At 44.0% G+C, this 22,525-nt stretch overlaps 2 protein-coding genes across 2 annotated transcripts; one reads left to right on the forward strand and one right to left on the reverse strand.

Annotated features, from left to right (window-relative positions):
* The first annotated feature begins 821 nt into the window (after positions 1-821).
* pdia6 (protein disulfide isomerase family A, member 6) lies at positions 822-6,632 on the forward strand. Its single transcript, XM_040159973.2, has 13 exons — positions 822-979; positions 1,332-1,473; positions 2,348-2,405; positions 2,890-3,016; positions 3,287-3,393; positions 3,502-3,638; positions 3,778-3,892; positions 4,394-4,534; positions 4,753-4,837; positions 5,057-5,129; positions 5,211-5,369; positions 5,446-5,542; positions 5,996-6,632. The coding sequence occupies exons 1-13, from the start codon at positions 961-963 to the stop codon at positions 6,065-6,067; spliced, it is 1,332 nt and encodes a 443-aa protein (XP_040015907.2). The 5' UTR covers positions 822-960; the 3' UTR covers positions 6,068-6,632.
* Positions 6,517-16,229, reverse strand: hpcal1 (hippocalcin-like 1). The gene is made up of 4 exons (XM_078093162.1): positions 15,916-16,229; positions 10,498-10,904; positions 8,987-9,092; positions 6,517-7,227 (listed from the first exon to the last, which is right to left on the reverse strand). Exons 2-4 carry the CDS (start codon positions 10,873-10,875, stop codon positions 7,130-7,132), a joined length of 582 nt encoding a protein of 193 aa, XP_077949288.1. The 5' UTR covers positions 10,876-10,904; positions 15,916-16,229; the 3' UTR covers positions 6,517-7,129.
* Between the last annotated feature and the right edge of the window lie 6,296 nt (positions 16,230-22,525).

Here is a 22,525-nt window from a genome sequence, read left to right on the forward strand (position 1 = left end):
CCGGTTGCGCTCTCTGGCGCAGCACATCTCATCCATCTCTGTGCACGAAGTAAATAGTCAAGCAGCAAGTTACAGGAAAAAGGTGAAACGCACTCAACCGGGTGATGGCAGCTCGACGAACGGAAATTAATTAAACACAATCGATTAATAGGTAGCATATGAGAAACTGGAATCATTTATTCATCTTTATTCTTCACAATGCCTTTAAAATCCATCATGTTTGTGTTGGAAGTTAAATAAAACAGCGTCCTAACAATGTTTTGCATTGTTGTTTGTCGCCATCTAGTGATACAATCTACACATTTCAGTTTTATTCTAAAGTAAATCTATTAATAAAAAACAAAGTCCAGTGTCTGCATAATTGACTATTGTTGTCTTAGAAAAATAATACTTTTTTGCATTACAAAGGAATTTATTGATGTGATATTTGTGTGACTTTATCAAACACTTTTTATGGTGTTCTCAGTGTCAGAATCAAGAGACTTGGTAGATTAAGATGTTTAGACAAACATGATGGATTGTTAACAATTAGAAGAGCAAAGAAGTCTATAAAGGCATTCATTAGATTCACTTCAACTGGCTGCTAAATGTACTAGGCAGTCATTCTGTAAAAACGTTACTTTAACATTTGATCATTAACGGAAACTATACACATAATAGCACTTGTCTCTGTTTTGTCCTGGTTAATTTGTTTCATCATCTCTTAATTCACTTACATGTTGCAAACTGTAACATCCTCCTTTTTTTTTCTTCAAACGGATCCACTTGTCTCCATATCATCGGCTCGCTAAACTACACGGCGCGCGCTGATTGGCTGAGACGCAGCGTGTCCCCGAGTGGACCAATCAGCGCGGGCCACGGTGAGGTTCATTCCGTATTACCTTTCCTGGGAGAAGCAGCCGCCGCAGACCGTGTGTTGCTAACCTAATAGACGTCCGGCGACCGAGAGCAGCGACGACCATGAGGCCGCTTTTACTCGGTAGGTGATACGTGTTTAGCCGCCGTTCTACTTGTTCGATAGTCGTCTTATGCGCCTTTTTTTTTAAATAGTCGTGAGCTTTGATTTGACGCCGTGTTTGCTACTTTAGCTTGAGTGGCTAAGTTGAGCTGAGTGTCGGGCCTCCGTTATAATTGAATCGATTAATCAAACAAACAAACGTGAAACTCCATTTTCAGTCACGTGATTCTGCGCACAAACCGTGTTCGAATCGGCTCGTAATCCCGTTTCACTGCTCAACCACGTCCCTGCATAATGTGCATCGTTGAGTGAACCCCTTTTGTGTGTGTGTGTGTGTGTGTGTGTGTGTGTGTGTGTGTGTCCCTCCCTGCAGGAGTGCTGTGCTGCTCCCTGGTCCTCTCCGCCCGAGCCTTTTACTCCGCCAGTGACGATGTCGTGGAGCTCACCCCGTCCAACTTCAACAAGGAGGTGATCCAGAGTGACAGCCTGTGGCTGGTGGAGTTCTACGCGCCCTGGTGAGCTCCACCACCTCACTCCCACCACACCTCACTCCCACCACACCTCACTCCATCTCTGCGGCCGCTGTTTTGATGTCAACAGGTGTCCTCTGGTTTTGAGCCACGTAGCGTCCCGTTGACCTCAGTGACATTTGAGTCCTCTGTTTGTAGTTGCTGTCACTCACCTAAAGCACATAAACCTGTGATCAGGGCAGACTTTCACTTCCTCCTCGGCTTTATTTGCAGAGCGCAGTCAAGTCCTACAGAAGTAACGAGAAGGATCCAGGATTCAAACAAATACGAAATGTTTTAATGTGTATTCTGGTAAACAAATACATGGCAAAATGTGTCAGGAAGTGACATCATTTTCTATCCTTGGTCATGTAAACTCGCATCAGACATTTAGACGTGTCACGGTAGGAAAGGAAAAGGTGCGTTAAATAACTTGCTACTGTGACGCTGTGGGAGGTCCTGGTGTGCATGTTTGCTCTCCAGGACCTCAACCGTTGTAAACGTCATCACTTCCAGCTTTTACTTTTCGTACTAGGACACGTTGAAATGTTTTTTGCTGCTGCAAAAAAGATCATTTGTGACGCCTGAAACGTGTTGGATAAAAGGCCGTTGAGTAGTGAACCCAAAAAACCCGAATGAAAGGTGTTAAATATTCACAGGATGTGTTACTGTTTAATAACACGGTTCTGTGGCAAATACCTCATGATGCGTGGTGATTAAATGTTTCTGGGCTTGAACGCCAATCGTGCCCACCTGCTGTTCCTCACATGAACTCACGACACGCGTCTATTAGACGCTAGATTACTAGAGAAACGACTCATTCAACAAACTAACCCGTCAATTACTCATTATTTGTGTCCCTTTCTGTTCCCAACCACAGGTGTGGTCACTGTCAAAGTTTAACTGCTGATTGGAAGAAGGTGGCCACGGCCCTCAAGGTAAACGGCGCTCTGGTCTTTCACCGTTGATCAGCAGACACATGATGATGATGATGATGCCTTCAATAGCTGTTTGCTATATGACTGTGATAAGCAAATATACTCAGCAAAAAAAACAATCAAAAGTAGCAAACTGACACTCAGGCTATTTAACCATAACAGATATCACGGCTTTGTTGCATAAACAAGTTTGTAACTCATCAGTAAGAATAACTGTCAGTAAGTCAGGCGTGTGAGGTGGGCGGATGTGGGACTGTAGTCAAATGTGAGTGAGTCTTGTATTTATCTAGCGCTAAGATGATATAACTCATTTTATTGAAAGTGTTTGTTTTTTTGTTTTGTTTTTTTTATATAAAGAAAGGCTATTGTATTATTCTCTCAACAATAATAATTTGTGAAAAGAAAATGACAAACCAGCTTGCTGTTGTTTTTAAAAGTCCAGACTAGACTCCCAACTTGAATTTTTATTTCTAAAACCCTCCAGGGTATCGTGAAGGTCGGCGCAGTAGATGCAGACCAGCACAAGTCGCTGGGGGGCCAGTATGGCGTCCGAGGTTTCCCCACCATCAAGATCTTTGGAGCCAATAAGAACAAGCCGGAGGACTACCAAGGTACGGCTAAAAAAAATACACCGCACCAAACAAATCGCTTTTGTTTTTCCTGGAAACGCAGCTTTGGGAGTTTGAAATCTCGACTCGAAAGTTCAATCTAACAGTTCCTCTAAGTGGAGAGCGAGAAAAGCGGATTCAGGTTTCAGAGAGAAGACTTAACATTCTGCGCGATTGCTCTCACCGCTTTGTTGGGCGCTTTATCGTGAGGAGGACTCTCTATTCTAAATGCTCTTCTTTTGGCTGCAATGACCTGACCGTTTCATCCTCCAGGGGGACGCAGCAGCCAGGCCATCGTGGACGGCGCCATGAACACTTTGCGCACTCTGGTGAAAGACCGGCTGAGCGGCAAGTCTGGCAGCTCTGGCTACAGCAAACAGGTGGCTACATTAGGGACCCTGCGCGCACTAGTTGGTTCTAATTACTCCAAATCGGAAAGGTCAAACGCCTGCGTGAACAGTGTTGAGTAATCCTCCGCTTCCTTCCAGAGCGGCGGTGGCGGCGGCGGCGGCAGTAAGCAGGACGTGGTCGAGCTCACCGACGACAACTTTGACAAGACGGTGCTGGAGGGGGATGCGGTGTGGCTGGTGGAGTTCTACGCCCCCTGGTGTGGACACTGTAAAAAGTGAGTTTCAATTCAGCCGATGGTTGTTGGGGAAACACTGCATGCATGTAATGATGACTTGTAAATTCTTTTAGCAAAATCTCTGTTTTTAGTTTGTACTTTTTGTTCCTAACCATCAGTTTCTGTCTGTCGTTGGCAGCCTGGAGCCCGAGTGGGCGGCTGCAGCCTCGGCCGTCAAGGAGCAGACAAAGGGCAAAGTTCGCCTCGGCGCCGTGGATGCTACGGTGCACCAGGCCGTGTCCAGCCGCTACGGGGTGAGTCAAAGGTCAAAGTGGTGCGCCGCCACACAATTGTAAGAGTGGGAACCTTCAGTGGACACGCAACTCAATATACCATTTCTTCCATAAGTAAATATCCAATTTAATTGGTTAACGTGATGGTTGACTAGCCACAATCTTTGCTTTCCATATGTGATTTTGACTTTTGTAACTGCTCTGGCTGTAAGAAATGTCTCCAACCTGGAACGATTTGAGGGCTTTTTAAGTCTTGGTTACACCTTCAGGCTCTTCTTACTGGGATTCGATATTTAGCAGTTAATGACGTCTCGAACTGTCCAGAACAAAGCTCTGAAACTTGTTGGAGTGGAGGAAGTAAAAACATACTAATTTAGGCCAAATGAAATTCAAACTCAACTCTTGACATCGTGCTACTGATAATAACCGTCCATGGCATCAACATCATTTTACAGATGCTTCTAGTCACTGAGCTTCTTCCGTACTGAATCCTTCTATTAATATCCAACGTGTGCTTTTTAGATCCGAGGATTTCCCACCATCAAGATTTTCCGCAAAGGCGAGGAGCCCGAGGACTTCCAAGGGGGGCGCTCCCGTGGTGACATCATCGAGCGGGCCATTGATCTGTTCTCTGACCACGCCGCTGCTCCTGAGCTGCTGGAGGTCAGTGCGCTTTGCAGTGTCCATCAGACATTCAGTTATGAACACTCGTACGGCTGCTGTTGGACTTTAAGTCATTGGTTTCTACACTGTCGATGAACACGTCTGTGATTCAATGTATGATCTCATTGATCACAGCTACAAACTAAAATTAAGGTTGTCTATTCATGTGATCATGTTAACTCACGCCGCATTCCGTCTTGTGAACGTTTGTCCTTCAGATTCTCAATAAAGACGTCTTGCAGAAGACGTGTGAAGACAGTCAGTTGTGTGTAATCGCTGTTCTGCCGCACATCCTGGACACTGGTGAGTCGGACGCTTCATTCTGAATGTTTAATTTCTGGAGGAGGAAAATCTGATATTTTAACAAGATTAAAGTTCACTCACTGTATTGAGAAGCTAGAACTATTTACACTGATACACTTTATTATTTCATATTTTCGCAAATGCTGCAGAGAATTCCGACTGGCGGTTTTTTTTAACCCTTGAATCACTCTCCACGAACGGTCCCTGTGTGTCAAACAGGCGCAGCCGGAAGGAACGGCTACATGGAGGTGATGATGCGGATGGCTGAGAAGTACAAGAAGAAGATGTGGGGGTACGGTTTCTTGACTCGCGGATTATTCTACAAATGACTTGATTGTGACCGACTTAACATCCCACTCTCTCCCGCCGTCAGCTGGCTGTGGACCGAAGCCGGCGCTCAGATGGAGCTGGAGGCCTCTCTCGGCATCGGCGGGTTCGGCTATCCCGCCATGGCGGCCATCAACGCACGCAAAATGAAATTTGCTCTGCTGAAGGGCTCCTTCAGCGAGACCGGCATTCACGAGTTCCTCAGGTAGTTTTTCTTTTTCTTCACACCATGACGAATGTGCTGAAGGATGGCGCTCACGTCGTCCCACCTTTTCCTCCAGGGAGCTCTCTGTAGGCCGCGGCTCGACTGCCACATTTGGAGGTGGCGTGATGCCCGCCGTTCACACCGTTGAGCCCTGGGACGGCAAAGATGGACAGGTGAGTGGGAGGGTCGGCCCCGCCGAGCGGACGGTTCATTACAGTTCGTACCTTTTTTTTACCAAACCCCCCGGCTGTACGACTCAAATCGTCCAGAACAATGTGAACAAAAATTGCGCAATGAACAGAAGGCATCGACACAAAAGCTAAATGTGCGTCCGCAGATGGCTTGAAGACGGCAACCGCATAGTCTGTCTGTTGGGCAGCAAAGTTCAGTTTTCACTTCTGTCACAGCACAATCTCAGTCAAGAGCGTCAACCAAAACTGTGACGTGCCAGAAATCCAAAGGGCCTTACAGCCAATTCGTCTGTCAATTATTATGTTTTTTTGTATAAAATGTAGGCTCTACACGTTTGTCATTTGTAATCTATGTAAATGGGTTTGAAGTGAAAGTCCTCGTGTTCACCTCCACCTGCGGTGACTGTTTTTGTCTTTTTTCATTCTCAACTGCAGCTTCCTGTGGAGGAGGACTACGACCTCAGTGACGTAGACCTGGACGATGACTTCGATAAAGATGAGTTATGAGCCCAAAACCGGGCGGGAACTGACTCTGTTTAATCTGGTCTGGTCCTGTGCAACCCGCCTCCCTTCTCCTGTGGACAAACGGGAGGCCCGGTCGCCCAGTTACTGAAATCTTCCAGAAAAGACACACGAGAGACATCCGCAGTTTCTCACCTCATCTTTGTCATTCAAACGGGGGCGGCGGCATGTGTTGTGTCTCTGAAATGAACTCTGCCTCCCATTAGGAGCCACATATTTATATGGCAGCTGAGCGGGAAAGCGGCCACGAATGTGACATTTCAGTTGTTCATTCCAGTCTTTTTCAAAGGTCCCCCCCCAGTCCCATTTTCAGCCACTCTCAAAGCACCTGTTTTAAAATGTGGACGTGTCAAAGTAACACTTCAGCGTACAACCTTCTGTGACTCTTTATACATTCTTTCTTTTTTGAACCAGTAAGTGAGACTCTCGCCAGGTTTTCATGTCCACAAGGGGATACTGTGGGACTTGTGTAGATTTTTCTTACACGACTTTATTTCAATTGTGTGAAAACAAAATTTTTGTTACAAAAATAAAAAGGAATAAAAACGGATCACGTTCTCATTGTTCACATAAATTGCAATTATTCCAATCCCCAGGCACATGCAATGCTAAAGGCATATGGGAGTCGTTCAGAAGAGCAACTTCTTAATCTACAGCCGATGCAAAACATAAGCCACTTTTCAAGACACTAAATTGACTTAAAATCATAAGTGATGTAATTAGTTTTCACCTGGTGTAACGTAAGGGTATTCGTAATACTTGCGAGCACATAAGTCAGTATAAATATATTTGATATGGCACTTCACTTATAGAGAACAGGTAAAAAACATTTAAATGCAAGAGCGCTTAAAAGAATACAGAATTACTAAAACACAACATAGTCGACAGGAAAAGAGCCACATTGACAAGAGAATTACTCATTATTGTAAACGATAAGCTGACTGCTCAAAATGAGAAAGGATTGTGTGGTGAGTTTGTGATGACTGGCCGATGTGGGTCTGATCGTGTTCTGAAGAGCGTGCGTGTCTGCGTCGATTGTCACTGTCCTCAGAACTGACAAGAGGCTCCCTGATCCGACTGCAGCAGTCTGACGATGGACGGGTCGCTCTTGGCACCCTTAATGAACTCCTCCAAAGACAATCTACCTGTGAAGCACAGAGCGCATGAGAGGGTGAATCACACATCGCTAAAAGGCCTCTGAGGTCCCTTTAAAATCACAGAGGCCTCTGACAACACACTTCAGACAAAAGGACACAACTCAGTGAAGTAATTTACAAGAAATTAAATTTAGAGTTTTCTTTTAAATCATTAATTAGTAATAACATGTTTTTATTAATGAAATTCCAATCTGAATATAACATTTCTACTTGTGGGTTTCCGGTGTTCTTGTATAGACAGGAAAAAACTTCATGTACTTTGGGAGTAACATTAGAATGTAGAATGGAAGGGAAGAAATACTAAAGTATTTAAAATGACAAACAGTTTCTGTTGAGCCATCGCTGACTGTTTAAATATTGTACAACTTGAATTCTTTATCCAGTCCGTGTTGGAAACCAAGAGTGAGACAACAGTTTGATGTTGCCTAAACTAACCCATAGATAAAAAGCAACAGCACGCCACCATTTGTTTAAATTAAGTCCCACTTTGAGTTGCACTGCATCAGTATAAATGACATTAGAACGGAGGATCAACTGCAGCTGTAGCCCGGGGCCTGTTCTGTAGTACTACGTGATGTAATAAAACACACATCTTGACCTCCAGACATTCTGAACCTTCTGCTCCAAAACACATATAGCGTCCTACTCTCATCTTATGACGACAGAGCCTGGAAGGATTGTAAAAAGTATGAAATAAATACCCTCGAATTGTACATTGTGTTTTTTTTTTTTTACATTGTCATGGTGACATTATATGTTGCAGCGGAGCGCTGCCCCATTTCTATTTACACCATTTCAGGCCCTTGCCGTCTCTCTCCCACTCACTCACTCACCAGGTGACGTCAGTGAGTCCCTGAGGGCTCGGGGCTTAAGGCCTTAGGAGGGGCTCTTTGGGATCGGGCCATACTCCTACTCGGTTTGAGTGGCCGATGTGCCAGCAGGTGGTTGTGGCAGAGGGTCATCAGTAAAATGGCAAGGAACAACTTCTGTGTGTGTGTGTGTGTGTGTGTGATGAGTGTGTGTGTTGATGATGCCAAACTGGCTGATTTGATGTCCTTGATAAATGAATAAATAATTGGGTGATGGGTTTGGCTGTGTGTGTGTGTGTGTGTGTGTATCTCCGTCCTCGGTTTTGGGAGTCTTGGGAAGTGCTGTTCACACTAAATGTCAAAACCACTAATATCGAGGTAGCTCAGCAGGATGAGATACACACGACTGCTAATTACCTTGTGAGTAATGTTCATGTTACGTCATGTTAGAAGAGGTCCTATTTCTCTGTGTCTCTTTGTTCGTCGTCCAGCGTATAACGTTTCCTTATTTGGCAACTGAATCATGTCGGACACATCAAATCGTTCATGATCCGTCTATATTTGGTGCGGCTTTACTTTTAGTAGTGAATTTGGCATTAGTAAGCATATACAGTCACTTAATAAGTGGTTTACAACACACTATACGGCAGTGGTAAACATATGACATTTAATAATAAATAGAATTTGTCGAGGTTATAAATATTTCATGGAGACGTGTTTTATATTATTTCAGCTGTTTCACTAAAATGTCATCGTATGTTTATACACCAGCCTCCACTTATAGTTCTTTCTGCTGACAACTACACCAGATGTCAAAGCAAATATCGCTTTTCATGTATCGTGAGAAGGAAGTGAGAAGAATTCCTCTTTCTGTCTCGACTGATCGTGAGCGCACGTTGGGATCACGAAAGCACACAAAAATAAAAAAAACATCTTACCATCATTGTCAATGTCCATCTGTCTGAAGATCTTATCTGTCCTTTTCTCTGGTGTTGACTCGTCCTCGGGCATCTTCATTACTGAGGACACCATCTTATATATTGCCTACAAAAGCAGGGGGAGAACGATTGCCGTTTTGTGCATTTCAATTTCAGTTTGTCGTCCGCGTGAAGCTTTCAGGTGACGATGAAAAACAACTGTCCCCAACCAGGTGGCAACTTGGAGGGATCTAAAAAAAAAAAAGATGCCCATGTGCCTTAAATGTGCATTCTTTCTAATGGCCTGCAGGGGGCGACTCGTCTGTTTGCAAAAACAATTAATTTGTTAAAAAGCGTTATTTAGGACGTGGCCACCTGTGATTGACGGGCTGCTGTGGTCCGGTTTGGTTGTTCTCGGAGTTAATGGTGACCTTTTTGGTGGCCTAAAGATGTCTTCGGCTGGCCTAAGCTCCACCCACCCGTGTCACATCTGGTCGTAAAGTAAAACAAGAGGGAGACGTCCAAAACGCAGTACTCGCGGGGGCCAAAACGAAACAATCGGTGACTATGTTTGTGTTCCCGTCTTACAGGTTGGCGTCATCTTCGTTCTGAGTGCTTTGACCTATTTTCTGTTGCTACCTGATGATGATGCTGCTCTGGCAAAATGAAGCTCATCCTGTAGACACACACACACTGCTACACAGTGAGCCACTCGCGTGTCTATCAGGTGCCAACTCCACGTTTTAGATCGGGTAAAAGTCTGCGAGGGAAGGAAAAGGTTTTTGCTGGGAAAAAGAAAAAAAACAAAAACAGAAAGCATTCACCATTAAAAAAAGCTCCGATGCTTTTGCATGTTTTCTTTCACATTCATTTGTATCCACAAACACAAGGAACTGAGCCAATATTGATACGGCCCTGCAGGCTGCTCAGCCCACCATATTGAAGAGTAAATACAGCCACAGTGATAAGGAAAAGGGAAAGGGAGCCCGCATAAAAACAGTAAGTAGCCGGACAGCTTTACACTGAAATATTAGTAGATGCTTCAATAATTGCTTAACTTTTTGGATAACTGATGCTTTTGCAATTTTTCACAGGGAAGATTTTGACAAATATTAGTTCCATCTGGCGCGGTGAGAGTTTGCTGTTTTTTTGTAACTTATCAATCAACTGAAAATCTTGTGACGACAAAGTCAAACACTTACTGGCTCATTTTGGGATGAGGAAAGAAACAGTATTTTACTTGTTAATACCTTATTTTTTTATAATTTACAATTGTTATGGATATAGATTTGCCGCTAAAACGTTCTCAGGAAACTGATTACACGTCTTCCTTTTGTCCGTCTCTTTTCTGGGATAAGACTTTAACTCCATCGCTGGACAAATTCTAATGTAGCGGATTATCAGAACTAGCAAAACCTTTTCAATTCCCATCCTACAATATGAGATGCAGAAGCAGAACCCAGTCATCTTTTGAACTGCGGTTTGAGGCTCTAAGAGACTGATCGATCCCTGAAGAAGAGGCTTCTCCTCACCTGGACGATCTCCAGCATCTCGGCCCGGCTGATGTACCCGTTCCCGTCCAAGTCGTACATGCTGAAGGCCCAGCGCAGCTTCTGCTCCAAGCCGCCGCGGGAGGTCACGCTGAGGGCGATGATGAACTCCCTGAAGTCGATGGTGGCGTCTCCGTTGGTGTCGAACGTGCGGAACACGTGCTCGGCGAACTTCGAGGCGTCTCCGTAGGGGAAAAAGTTGGCGTAGATCTTCTTGAACTCCTCCACCGTCAGGTGGCCGGTCGGACAGTCCTTGAGGAAGCCGCGGTACCACTCCTGGAGCTCGTGGTCAGTGAACTCTGTGTTTTCTCGCAGGTCGTTGAGGACCTCGGGCCGCAGCTTGCTGTTCTGCTTCCCCATGACGCGGCACGCCGCCGGCTGCTCGGCTCCTGCAGGAGACCAGCGATGCTCATTAATTAATATCCTCGCGCGAACGCCATGAATGATTCATTGGTTCAATGATTCCTCTCGCGGCTCGCAGCGGCGTTTGTTCAATCGCAAAAACACGCGCTGATGATCCTTCTCAGGCTGGACAGTTGAGACGATGTCCATGCAGATCTCATGCGTTTACAATATGTGTGGTGTTGATGCTCCGGCACAGTGATGATTGATTGACCTTTAATTGTATGGTGCAGGGACACTGTAAAAGGTCAGGCTGATAATGACCAGTGTTACAGAGAAAGCCGGACCTCAACAATATTCCTCACCGTTGCGTAAAAATGTCTATTCCAAGTGATGTTAAAGGGAGGGGGGGGCACACAGTGATCAATGAGAGAAAGACGGACAAAGGGGAAAAAGTGCCAATGCTAACAAGGACACCGAGGCGTTGACCAGCTGGACCCATTCACCTCTGTTTTGTGTGGTTTGTCTAAATTGCGTTTCCATGGTTATCATATGTGTATTCATGTATGCAGCGGTATTCATGATGATGGGGATGTGCAGATGCATAAAAACAACACATTCGGGGACAAAAGCACAACAATATTATTATAAGTATTAGACGGGACACTGTGTACATGCAGCACATCGATGAAGCACAGGCCAACAGGGGTCGGTTGATAAGCATAACGCTTATGACGCTTGCATCCCGAGAGAAGACAAAATGTCCATGTTCCTTCCAGAGATTTGGTCAGCAGGGGCAGTGCTATAAAGAAACCAATGTATTGTCTGTTACATGGGGAAATTAAACCCATGCGGATGTCCTTCTTTACAGTAGTAATCATTAATTATGGGTTTGAGAACAGCCTTTATATGAAAGAAAAGAACAGAAAGAAAAGGGTCATGTAAAAAAATGATTTTAAAAAGAACAGTTGAAAAAAAAAAAAAACACACGCCAGCTTTGCCTTTTTCAGAAATGAAAAAGAGAAATTCACCACAACCCGAGAAAACAATTTTGGTGAGTTGTGTGTGGGAGGGAAAGCAACAGTGATGTGCGGGGAGGAAGAAAGAATAGAAAAGCTATGACACATAAAAGGAAGAACTATTTCCAGCTAATACCAGTGGTTACATTATATAAAAAGCCTTCTGAATAACACGTCCACTCCTCTGTGTTTCGTATAATTAATTTATGGGAGGTAGTTCGCTTTCTGCCAATTATTGAAATCCCATTCCCCCTGTGCCGTGGGCACCGCGGCGATTTTTATCTGCTGTGGAACAAACGGGAGCCCTGTGAAATTGGATGATGTCTTTTCAACACGCAGGAGCCCTTTTTTCTCATAATTGTCAAATTTCTTGCGATTTTTACGAATAGTAAGTCAGAGGCAGGCAGATTTTAGGACCAGCCAGCCCCATAATGGCAACACAACATCCTCCGGCCCCCCCGGGTGGCCGAGGACCCAATAAAACTGCAATCGCCGACACGTGATGCGGTTCACTCCAGTTTCCCTAACACACTTTAAATGAATGCATTGGGTACGATGTTGATCCCTGTAATGGTAAAATTACCTTGTATTGTATCATTATTTTCTGGGACATATTTGGACTTTTAAACGGCAGACGTGGTCTGTGAGGCTGAGCTTAACGTAATGCGAACATGTAACATGCAAAACTACGTCTTAATGCAATTCTGTCTGTCAAGTAGAAATTAGATTCTGGAAGAAACGTTAGGGGATCGCCGAGGCCATAACCGTTCATCATCGGCTCCATGATGGACCCTATTCAATCACAATAAGCACAAAGGCCCTTCGTTGCATTTTAAAGTAGCAACAACACGATCACATCACGGCATCGTGAGTGTCCTTAACCACCGTGGCAGCAGGCTTGTGACTGTAGAATAAAAGCCTTTTCGCGTTGACGACGCAACGTCACGCTCGGCTGACAGCTGGAACACGGCCACAGTATGAATTACACACTGGACCGCCGCCTCCCGCTCTGACGTGCAGCAGGACGGGGGGAGGGGGGAGGGGGACGACAGCGGCATGTCCTCAGCTTCCGGGTCACGTGGACTCTTCCAGGACAGCTCAGTGAGCAGGCTGAGCTGGAACAGACATGAGGATGGGCGTTTCCCCTCATTCCCACGTACGCCACACAAACCCCGAGGAAGGAAAGCCAGCAGACTCCGGGCCGGAAGAACGAAAAGCGCTGCCACGGTGTTTTAGGAACCTCTGCTGCCGAGTTAGGAGCCGGCTTCACGGAGGACACAGAAATAAACTCAGTAATTATGATGGGAATAAAAAAAAAAAAAGAAAGAAGGACAGTGTCACAACACTGATTTCAATTTCTCGCTTTCTGTTCTGTCCACATGTGAAATGTTGCTGCAGGCAAACCGTTTGAAGGGCTCCTGTGGGTGGTGCTTCGCCGTGTTACCTGCTGCAGGTGCACCGCGAGGCAATTAGCCGCATTGTTCTTCTGTTCTGAAGCTGTTCCTTGTGTACGGAACGAACGCCATTCGAGGCGTCAACAGGATGCTTTCGGATGTTTTCACAGCTGGGATGGAGGTAGGTCCCCTTTCTGAACATCGTGCGGTCAGAAATAACCGCCGGACCATCACTCTGACATCTACGTGACCTCCTCTGCAAAGAAAGTAAGGCTCTCAGTGACCGAACACCTCGACGATTACATTTTTGGGGGGGAGGGGGGGGGGGATTCCGTGTCAGCAGTTCGCCGCGATCACACGGGCCGCCGTTCCTCATCTTGTCCCCCCCCCCTCCCCCCCGCCCACCACCTCCACCATGGCCGTTCCCGCTCCGCACAGTTTCCAGTAGGTTCCCAGCGTAATGAGACTGGTTCACACGGGGCCCAAAGGCCGCAGTGGAGATCTTTTAAACCAACGACGAGTCGAGTTTCCCTGCTATTTGACATTCTCAGGGCCACTTCATTTCCTGGGGCTTTTTTTCACAAGCACGGAACCCTCCATTCTTTTCCCAGAATCACATTACTTCTTGTAATAACAAAGAAGAAATCCAGAAGACGGGAAGGAACGGATGATTTAGGGGTGTTTGTCCAGATGTGTAGTAGTAGGAGATGATCCGTCCATGAAGCACGACACAAAGCTGATGGAGCTCGTCAGGCTTCTGACAGTTAGTGAGTGTGAAAAACTGTTTACATCCAAATAAAATAAGGATTAACAGATATAAATAACAGAAAAGAATGAATTATTACTTGACAACACATTCAACCGTGTATAAAAATGCGAAATTGTGAAGAGGATTTTTTATTATTCTTCGACGTTGGATAGACCACACCATGAACCAAAAGAATGAATAATAAGCTCTAAAACGGACTTTGTCAAGTGGCTGAATCATCCACAACCATGAACATTTCCCACACTCAAATATTTTCCATCCCGTCTGTGTTGTGGCTCTCTGGAGAGGAATGTAAGGCAAACAAAGTGATACGGTTGGGCGCAAGGGAAGGAAAGCGGCGTGCGCTTCTCAGTGGTGCGTGCTGCGCGGCGGGCGAGCAGAAGCCGCGATGCAGCCTGAGGTTTGTGCGCGCTGCTCGTAACTCGGCACGCATCACGAGGAGGGTGACAAGAGGAGGTAAAAAAAATAAATTTAAAAAAAGGATGGAGATTTGCTTTCAAGTCATACTGGCTTCCAGCGCTGCTTCGTGGAGTCTTTTGAACCGGTGTCGGAAAATCAAGCAGCGGATCAGGACAAAAAAATCCCCCTGACACGCCAGTAGTCAAGGCAACAGGATGGTGGTGCTGAGGCTTATGAGAGAGAGGCGGCGTAACTAATATACACCGAGACCTCTGCGTGTTTGCTGTTAGTTTCAAAGACAGGTTCATCTAATGCAGCATTATTTCTTCTAATCTATTTCTTTTTTATTTTAAGCAAAATCATTAAGTGTATTTCTTTCTTAGTAGCAAAGTGGTCGGGATTTTATTCTTATTAACTTATAATTTGGGATACACTGTTTACAAATTGCTCTGTTATTGTTATCAAAAAGAGTGGAATAGTGTTTTTTATGCACCGGTCTAATTATGGTGGCACACAAACATCGTTTGTCTACACAACATATACTTTTGTTCAGTTTTATCATTTATCGACAGTAGAATCATATTGTGATGGTGTGAACTTCTCATGCACTCGTTATACAAATATCTGTTATATGAAAAAAGTCAAGCAAGCTGTGATTGTAAATTACAAAAGTTAGTTGAAAATATTGAGCTCAAAGAGACTGTAAGTCCCTTCATTTGTTTTTTATTTTTGGAGGTGCCTCTGAATAAAAGTCGTATTTCTGAAGGATATTTAGAAAAGCTCTCATTTCACTACAGCAGGATCTGCACCGGGTTCTGGTTGGCCCGTGTCTCCCCCGGCATTATGTCCCAGGCCCCCAGGAGCCCAGTAGGGGCCCGTCGCAGCAGAGCTCACCTCCTCCCGCATCCGACTGCCAGGATCAGGGCCCCTCGGGTGGCGGGGCCCCGCCGGAGAGGCCCCGCGCTAAAAGGTGGCCCTGGTGAACCTGCATGAATCCACCGGATTTCAACTCGGAACATTTAGGAATATGGGGGTACAGAAACCCGCTAACAGACCTGTTTTGTTACGTAGTTCCCGTGGAGGAATCAGCATCAAATTGAGAATTGCTTTATTGGAGTTCCTCACATTAACTTTGGATTTTCTTGTTCACAAGACAGAAAAAAAACACACAATTGCACCGAAGATTGTCTATTGCTTAGTTATTGTATTTTCTGAGTGTTTGATTTAGAGAGATCAATTAATTGCTGAACAGTTTCATTTGTTTAATGTATTTTAAATGGTTGCATCATACCTTTAATGACGTAGAGAAAATGCCCTGAAGTTGGGTTAAACTTTAAAATATTCTTTAACACATTTGAAAGCCTTGGTGAGACTTGTCGGTTCGTCTTGTAACGTTACGTGTGTAACGGAAAGCTCGTAAACACAGCGGAAACGGGTTAGCAGCTTTAACCCTTCCAATAACGTCACGTTCACTTACCTGTTAGAGGTGTCGGAGCTGCTCGTGAATCCTCCCGATGGAAAAGTCCGCTTTTTGCAACTTCACGTCACCGGCTCCCGAGCGTCAACTTAACCGTTAACTCACACTCCTCTTATCGGCGGACGGTCTGAATCAAGATTTACGACCGTCTGGGTCTTTTCGAGAGGAAACATGTATTTGTAGTCTGAGCGGAATGGGCTAAGTGTTGATTTTTGGAAGCTGCGTTGTCATTTCTTTTCGCTGCCGCCGATGAAGCCGCTTTATCATTTAGTGGAAGATGTGGCACAGGGCTCGGTTTTCAGCTGACTTCCCGACTTTACAACTCAAGGGGTGTGCTTTTTTTCCTCGAAGGCGATTTAATATACTTGGTCTATATGCTAGAGAAGCAAGCACTCTTAATCGTGATAAATAAATTAACATGCGTGTCAAATTTAAACGTGGTTGTTATTCACAATGTATTTTATAACGATTTTACGACTTGTTGTACTTAAATCCCCCCCCCCCCGCCCACGGAATGGATCCGTCCACACTCACTGCTTCCATCGTAGAAACTGTCGCAGCAGCGTCCTGTGGAAAATTATCACAGGAGACTATTATTAGAACAATATCTCAAATAGACAGTTCACATTTATGGGAAAATCTTGATACTGAAAGGAAAACTCAGCAACTGCTCATGACGTACTTATTACAATGCAGACCTCACAACACAAGTAATTAAATAGTCAAATTTAGATTAAATATATATATATTCAATTCAGATTAAATCACATAGGCAAGAATTTGACAGGCCTACATCTACCATGACAATGTACCCAATCAGAGAAATATACAGAACAACTTGGAGTAGCACAGATATTGACATCATGACAATCTTTTTTTTCCAATTATTTACAACTTACAAACATCAATATCATCATGAGCTCTGAAAATAAATGTACTTCATCCATCACACGTCCAACTCGCGTTGTGGAACAAGCTGCACCGCACAGTATTAGTATCAAAAAACCTATATATGTTACATTTTTAAAAAAGGGTTACCACCTAATTACATCTTTCCCCAGACTGCTCTCTGTTAGCTTCACAGAAGTTGTACACCCGTCCATCACTGACCTCTCTTGTGTATGCTAAGGTGACCCTGAAGACAGGGCGGTGTGTATGTCAGCATTTCATTGAGTGGATAAATAATTAACTGTGTGTGCGTGTGTCTTCCTGAAGCTTGACACCTACAAGCACATGGAATGGTTATCTCCACCTACGAGTGAGCACAATACAGACTGATCGCGGCGTCTGAGGCAGCGTTAAACTATCTGAGTGGTAGTACTGCCAATTTGAAACTTGAAATACTGTCGTTGCCGGAGTACTGAGTATGAAAAGTCATTGTGACTTGTTTGAGCCCAGGATCACAGGACTCAATGACTACAGGCCCGTCGCCCTGACCTCTGTAGTCATGAAGTCTTTTGAATGGCTAGTCCTGACCCACCTGAAGTCCCTCCTGGACCCCCTCCTGGACCCCCTGCAGTTCGCCCACAGAGCCAACAGGTCTGTGGACGATGCTGTCAACATGGCCCTCCACTACATCCTCCAGCATCTGGACTCCCCAGGAACCTACGCCAGGATCCTGTTTGTGGGCTTCAGCTCTGCCTTCAACACCATCATCCCGTCTCTGCTGCAGGACAAACTCTCCCAGCTGCACGTGCCTGACTCCACCTGCAAGTGGATCACAGACTTCCTGTCTGACAGGAAGCAGCATGTGAAGCTGGGGAAACATGTCTCAGCCTCCAGGACCATCAGCACCGGTTCCCCCCCAAGGCTGTGTTCTTTCCCCTCTGCTCTTCTCCCTGTACACCAACAGCTGCACCTCCAGTCACCAGTCCGTCAAGCTCCTGAAGTTTGCGGATGACACCACACTCATTGGACTAATCTCTGGTGGGGACGAGTCCGCCTACAGGTGGGAGTCTGACCATCTGGTGTCGTGGTGCAGTCAGAACAACCTGGAGCTCAACGCTCTAAAGACAGTGGAGATGGTTGTGGATTTCCGGCGGAACAGAGCCCCACCCCCCCCCATCACCCTGTGTGACTCCCCCGTCACTATTGTGGATTCCTTCCGTTTCCTGGGCTCCATCATCACCCAGGACCTCAAGTGGGAGCTGAACATCAGCTCCATCACCAAGAAGGCTCAGCAGAGGTTGTTCTTCCTGAGGCAGCTGAAGAAATTCAACCTGCCAAAGACGATGATGATCCACTTCTACACGGCCATCATGGAGTCCATCCTCTGCTCCTCCATCACCGTCTGGTACGCTGCAGCCACAGCCAAGGGCAAGGGCAGGCTGCAGCATGTCATCCGCTCTGCAGAGAGGGTGATCGGCTTCAATCTGCCGTCCCTGCAGGACTTGTTCGCTTCCAGGTCTCTGAAGCAGCTAAAAAGATCGTGGCCGACCCCTCCCACCCCGGACAAAAACTCTTTGTGCCACTTAGCATTTAATTTTACTTTATTTTATTACTTACACTGCTGTCTTGTCTATTGTCACATTGTCTACTGTCGCGCACCAACCGGCAAGACAAATTCCTTGTATGTTATGGTAATAAATCTTTCCTGATTCCTGATTCCTGATTGATGCATTTCTTAAATACCTTTTAGGGTAAATTTCCTAGTATCTAAGTTTAAAAAAAACAAAATGTTTCATTCAGCCACTACTTTCAAACCATTTTCATTTGATGCTCTAATCCCAGAGATTACTTTAAAATGAGTGAGCACGGATTAAATATATCCAGTCTTCCTCAAAGACACAAACAAACAAAATGACTGCTGCTGTGATTGAACACGAGACAGTCTGCTAATGTAGGAATAGTGTTTTAATAGTGAAAATGTCCGTGTGGCTCTGTAGCGACGTAATGATCCACTAGAGGACACTGGCAGCCTCCCCTCGTTTATTTCTGTACTGTTGTTCTGTGTTACGCCAGAAGCTGGGAACCAAACCTCAGCTGATGGGTGACTTTTACTAGACCAGTCAAGTGTGCAATTCTGCCATAAGGATGCATACAAGAATTGTATAAGAATTCTACTGTTCTGAAGCTGAAAGATCATGTTACCTGTATTCAATTTGTTTCATTATGAAACCAACACAAATTCAGTAGCTCTGGAAGCCTTTATTTAGGTTTCAAGTGTATTTTTTTGACAGTATGAATGTTGTTATTACAAGGGGTGTGTTATTACAAGGGACCCCTTGACGGCCAGTGAGGAGGAGGAATGAAGTGTCAGTATGAAACAGATATTAAACGTTTGTGACTCCCCACAACCTTGAGAAGTCCTCGAGCACGCAGCCATAACTGACGGTGCAAAATGTTGTGCAGTTTGCTGCAACGGAGGCTGATGTGAGCCATGGACAGACACAAAGGTAAACATTCACTCAAAACAGCCGAGTGATTGCATGATTTTCTGGCAGAGATTATATGTATATATGTATATATAAATTATCATGGGACACTGCGAGCCTGAGCAATTGCTCTATCTGCACAGTCTGCACGAGAACAATGAACAATATTCTCACTTCTAACTGTATTTTCTGGTGATGTGACTCCATGCATTAAGCACCTCACTGTGTTGTAATGGATGACATCACATGACCCTGCAGGTTTTTATGCTATCCTGATTTGAAAAGATTGAGTCAGGTCAAGTCCACACATGTTGCAAGGCACTGTTGAATTTCTTCATAAAATAAGCCGTTGAACCTCTGTCCTCCGTGGAACATGTGCAGGATTAGTGAAAATCAGTCCCTGCAGCTGCAGGCGCTCCTCAAATATTGATCAGGCAGTCTTCACAATAAACAGAGTGAGGGGCAACGCTCCCCTCAATGGTCTTCTGTCAATATTTAGGGAACACGTGGTACTGAAATCAAGGTTTGACTTTATTGGGACAGAATGGCTATTTTCAATTCAGTTTATTTCTACAGTTTCTACCACTATTTTGACACATTTCAATTATTGTCGTCAAAAGGTTTTTCTATAACGGAAAGCAATTTCTATTTTTGCTTTTAGCTTTATACAAGTGGAGAAACTGTGCCATTGTTTTCCTTTTTGTGGGATTTCCCCAAGTTTTTTCCCACACATTTCTGTCCTTTCTATGAAATGCATTCATTTCAGTTTCAGTCTACTTATAAATGCTATCAGACATTTTGGGAATACTTTTATTTGTTTATGATATAAATTGTACAGCAGTGACTCAAAACCATTTATTATCAATACTGATAAGCTCTTTTTCTGTGCAACCGGCAGATTACTTATCATATCTGCACAACATCACTTCTTACTGAGTTGTGTTTAAATGCTAACCAAAATTCCCTTGAAGTTTCTAGACGTAAAGTAGCACCCTTGACCCTCATAAACGCCTTGTAGCACCCGTATCACCACACTGTTGCTGATTATGTGTGCAGTGAACACATTATCTTAAGACTCCTGTGTTTCGTCAAAGCGTATTCAGAAGATTCATTTTCAATCAAAAGCTCTGTGACCTGCAGATAATTGGGCCCTAAGCATTTAAGCTGGGAAAGCAACTGCATTCAACAATACGAGTAATTATGAGCTGAAGCCATGTCTCCCAAATCATTTTGGCGTGTCAACTAAAATGATCAACCAAGAACATATTTAGTGCAGGACAGCCCTAGTTGAAGTCATTTTATGATTTTATTTCAAGGGTTGAAATCCAAAGGAAAAATTGCATGTTTAATTTATTCACTAAGAGATACATTAAGATGTGTTGAAGCAGAGATGATAAGCAGATGCCTGGATGCAGATAGTCATGGTACCCAACTGATGCACAGAATTACTCCATTGTACAATCCATATATTAGAATGTCTAACAATCAGTTTTCAGTGGTCTCACTTTTTTTGTTGCAATAATGAATTATGCTTGGTGACACATTCAGAGCTTTTGTAGAAGCTTATCATTTTACACTTCATAGTATACTAAAACAAGTGAGACATAAATCTACCTGATGTATATTCACCTCAATAACTCTGAATACCCTTTGGTCTGTTTCATAGAATCAGTAAAGTTTTATCAGGTTGTCTTAAGTGCTATCGTTCAGTTACAGATACGGCTAAAGAACTGTGAGACTCTGTATGAGGAACATGGTCAGTTATGGTCAGTTATGACTGAGTGATACCCTGTACATGACATCATTCTGTCTGAACTTTCCGCCAATATTTGTTAAACCACATTGACTGATACTGCAGGTCAGTAAACTGTTAAATATTTTGCAAGCTGTATTAACATAGTTGCAGATTAGAGCTTTTCTTACTTTTTACATGATAAATTAATTATGAAGATTGAGAAACTGAAATATAGTGTTGGTGTTGCATAAAACATCTACAACTATTAACTAAGTCAATTTAATTTGCATCCAATTTTTACATGCATTTACACTTGCATTGTAAAATAGTTCATGTAAATAAGACATCAGAGAATGTAGACCTAGTTATGCATATAAGTTATGCATAATCAATATACCCAAATGTAATATTCTGGTAGTCAATGTTGATTGGCAAATAAAAAGAATACCTAAAGTTGTAGATAATAGATGAATAATATTTGACATTTACTGTGCATCATTTTTCATATAAAAGTTGGTCTATAATAAAACCCTTTGTCTCTCCACAGGAGATTCCAATAGAGTAACATTGCTTCACTTTTGGTACCAATGACAATGCTGCGGCTTCCTTGTTTCACTGTTTTTGCCTTTTCTACCACGAGCACAAGGCACAAAGTGCAGATCGCAAGTAAGCAATGCGCCGGGGGCATTTGGCTGGACACAAATGGCGAGACTGAAAACAGGCTGATGCAACAGGGATTATATGCTGATAGTGAACATGGCCTCCATGGGTCCTATCATCCCCTTTAAAAGCAGTTTGATTGTTCTTACAATTCAAGACTAACAGGTTACTCCGTACAATGAAATTATTCCACAAAATTACAATAACACACTAAAAAAAGAGAAAAATATATGAATATGTACATATGCATTAGGCATACGGCTAAAGTGATCTTGTGAAGGAACCAGCACTCAAAGCTCATGTTATGAGACTAAAATGGAGTTTGCAGGTTTGTCAGACTACTCATTACAATAATCCATATGGTGGGGTTGGGAAATGTGGTGGTGGAGACTACAGATAATCAGCGAAGCATGCAGCTGATAACATCGACATTGCTGGATCGCTTTCAATGAATTGAAGTTATCATATGCCTTCATCGTGCATTTTCATGCATAACAACTTTCAGACAACTTCACAGAGAATAAATTAACGATAAAGTTGAGTAAAACTTAGAAAATATATCCAGTGCTCTCAATGGATTTAACAGTTGACCTTTATGACAAGTGATTAGGTAAGAGGGCCTCCTGTTGCCCTGCAGGGGGGGTTGCACATGTCTGTTCCCCTGTCACATGGGTCCAAAAGTTTATAATCACTCTAGTGGGCCTGAACAAAAATGATGCACCATTTTATCATTTCTTTTGACCAAAATGAAGAAAATTTGAATGGATGTGATCAGCTTTACTTTAGGTAGCGAGTATTTTCACTGTCTTCTATGACCTGTTGTTCTTCCTCATTTTCTATA

Source organism: Gasterosteus aculeatus, chromosome 18 (genome assembly GCF_964276395.1).
Source record: "Gasterosteus aculeatus chromosome 18, fGasAcu3.hap1.1, whole genome shotgun sequence".
NCBI classification, from domain to species: domain Eukaryota; kingdom Metazoa; phylum Chordata; class Actinopteri; order Perciformes; family Gasterosteidae; genus Gasterosteus; species Gasterosteus aculeatus.

Excerpts from the sequence above, each read along its gene's own strand:
- pdia6 (XM_040159973.2), top strand. Across the intron at positions 3,017-3,286 it reads CAAGCCGGAGGACTACCAAG|GGGGACGCAGCAGCCAGGCC; the intron begins GTACGGCTAAAA and ends TTCATCCTCCAG. Across the intron at positions 3,893-4,393 it reads CCGTGTCCAGCCGCTACGGG|ATCCGAGGATTTCCCACCAT; the intron begins GTGAGTCAAAGG and ends TGTGCTTTTTAG.
- hpcal1 (XM_078093162.1), bottom strand. The coding sequence starts at position 10,875 with ATGGGGAAGCAGAACAGCAAGCTGCGGCCCGAGGTCCTCAACGACCTG. Across the intron at positions 9,093-10,497 it reads AGATGCTGGAGATCGTCCAG|GCAATATATAAGATGGTGTC; the intron begins GTGAGGAGAAGC and ends CTGCTTTTGTAG. Across the intron at positions 7,228-8,986 it reads GATGGACATTGACAATGATG|GTAGATTGTCTTTGGAGGAG; the intron begins GTAAGATGTTTT and ends TGTGCTTCACAG.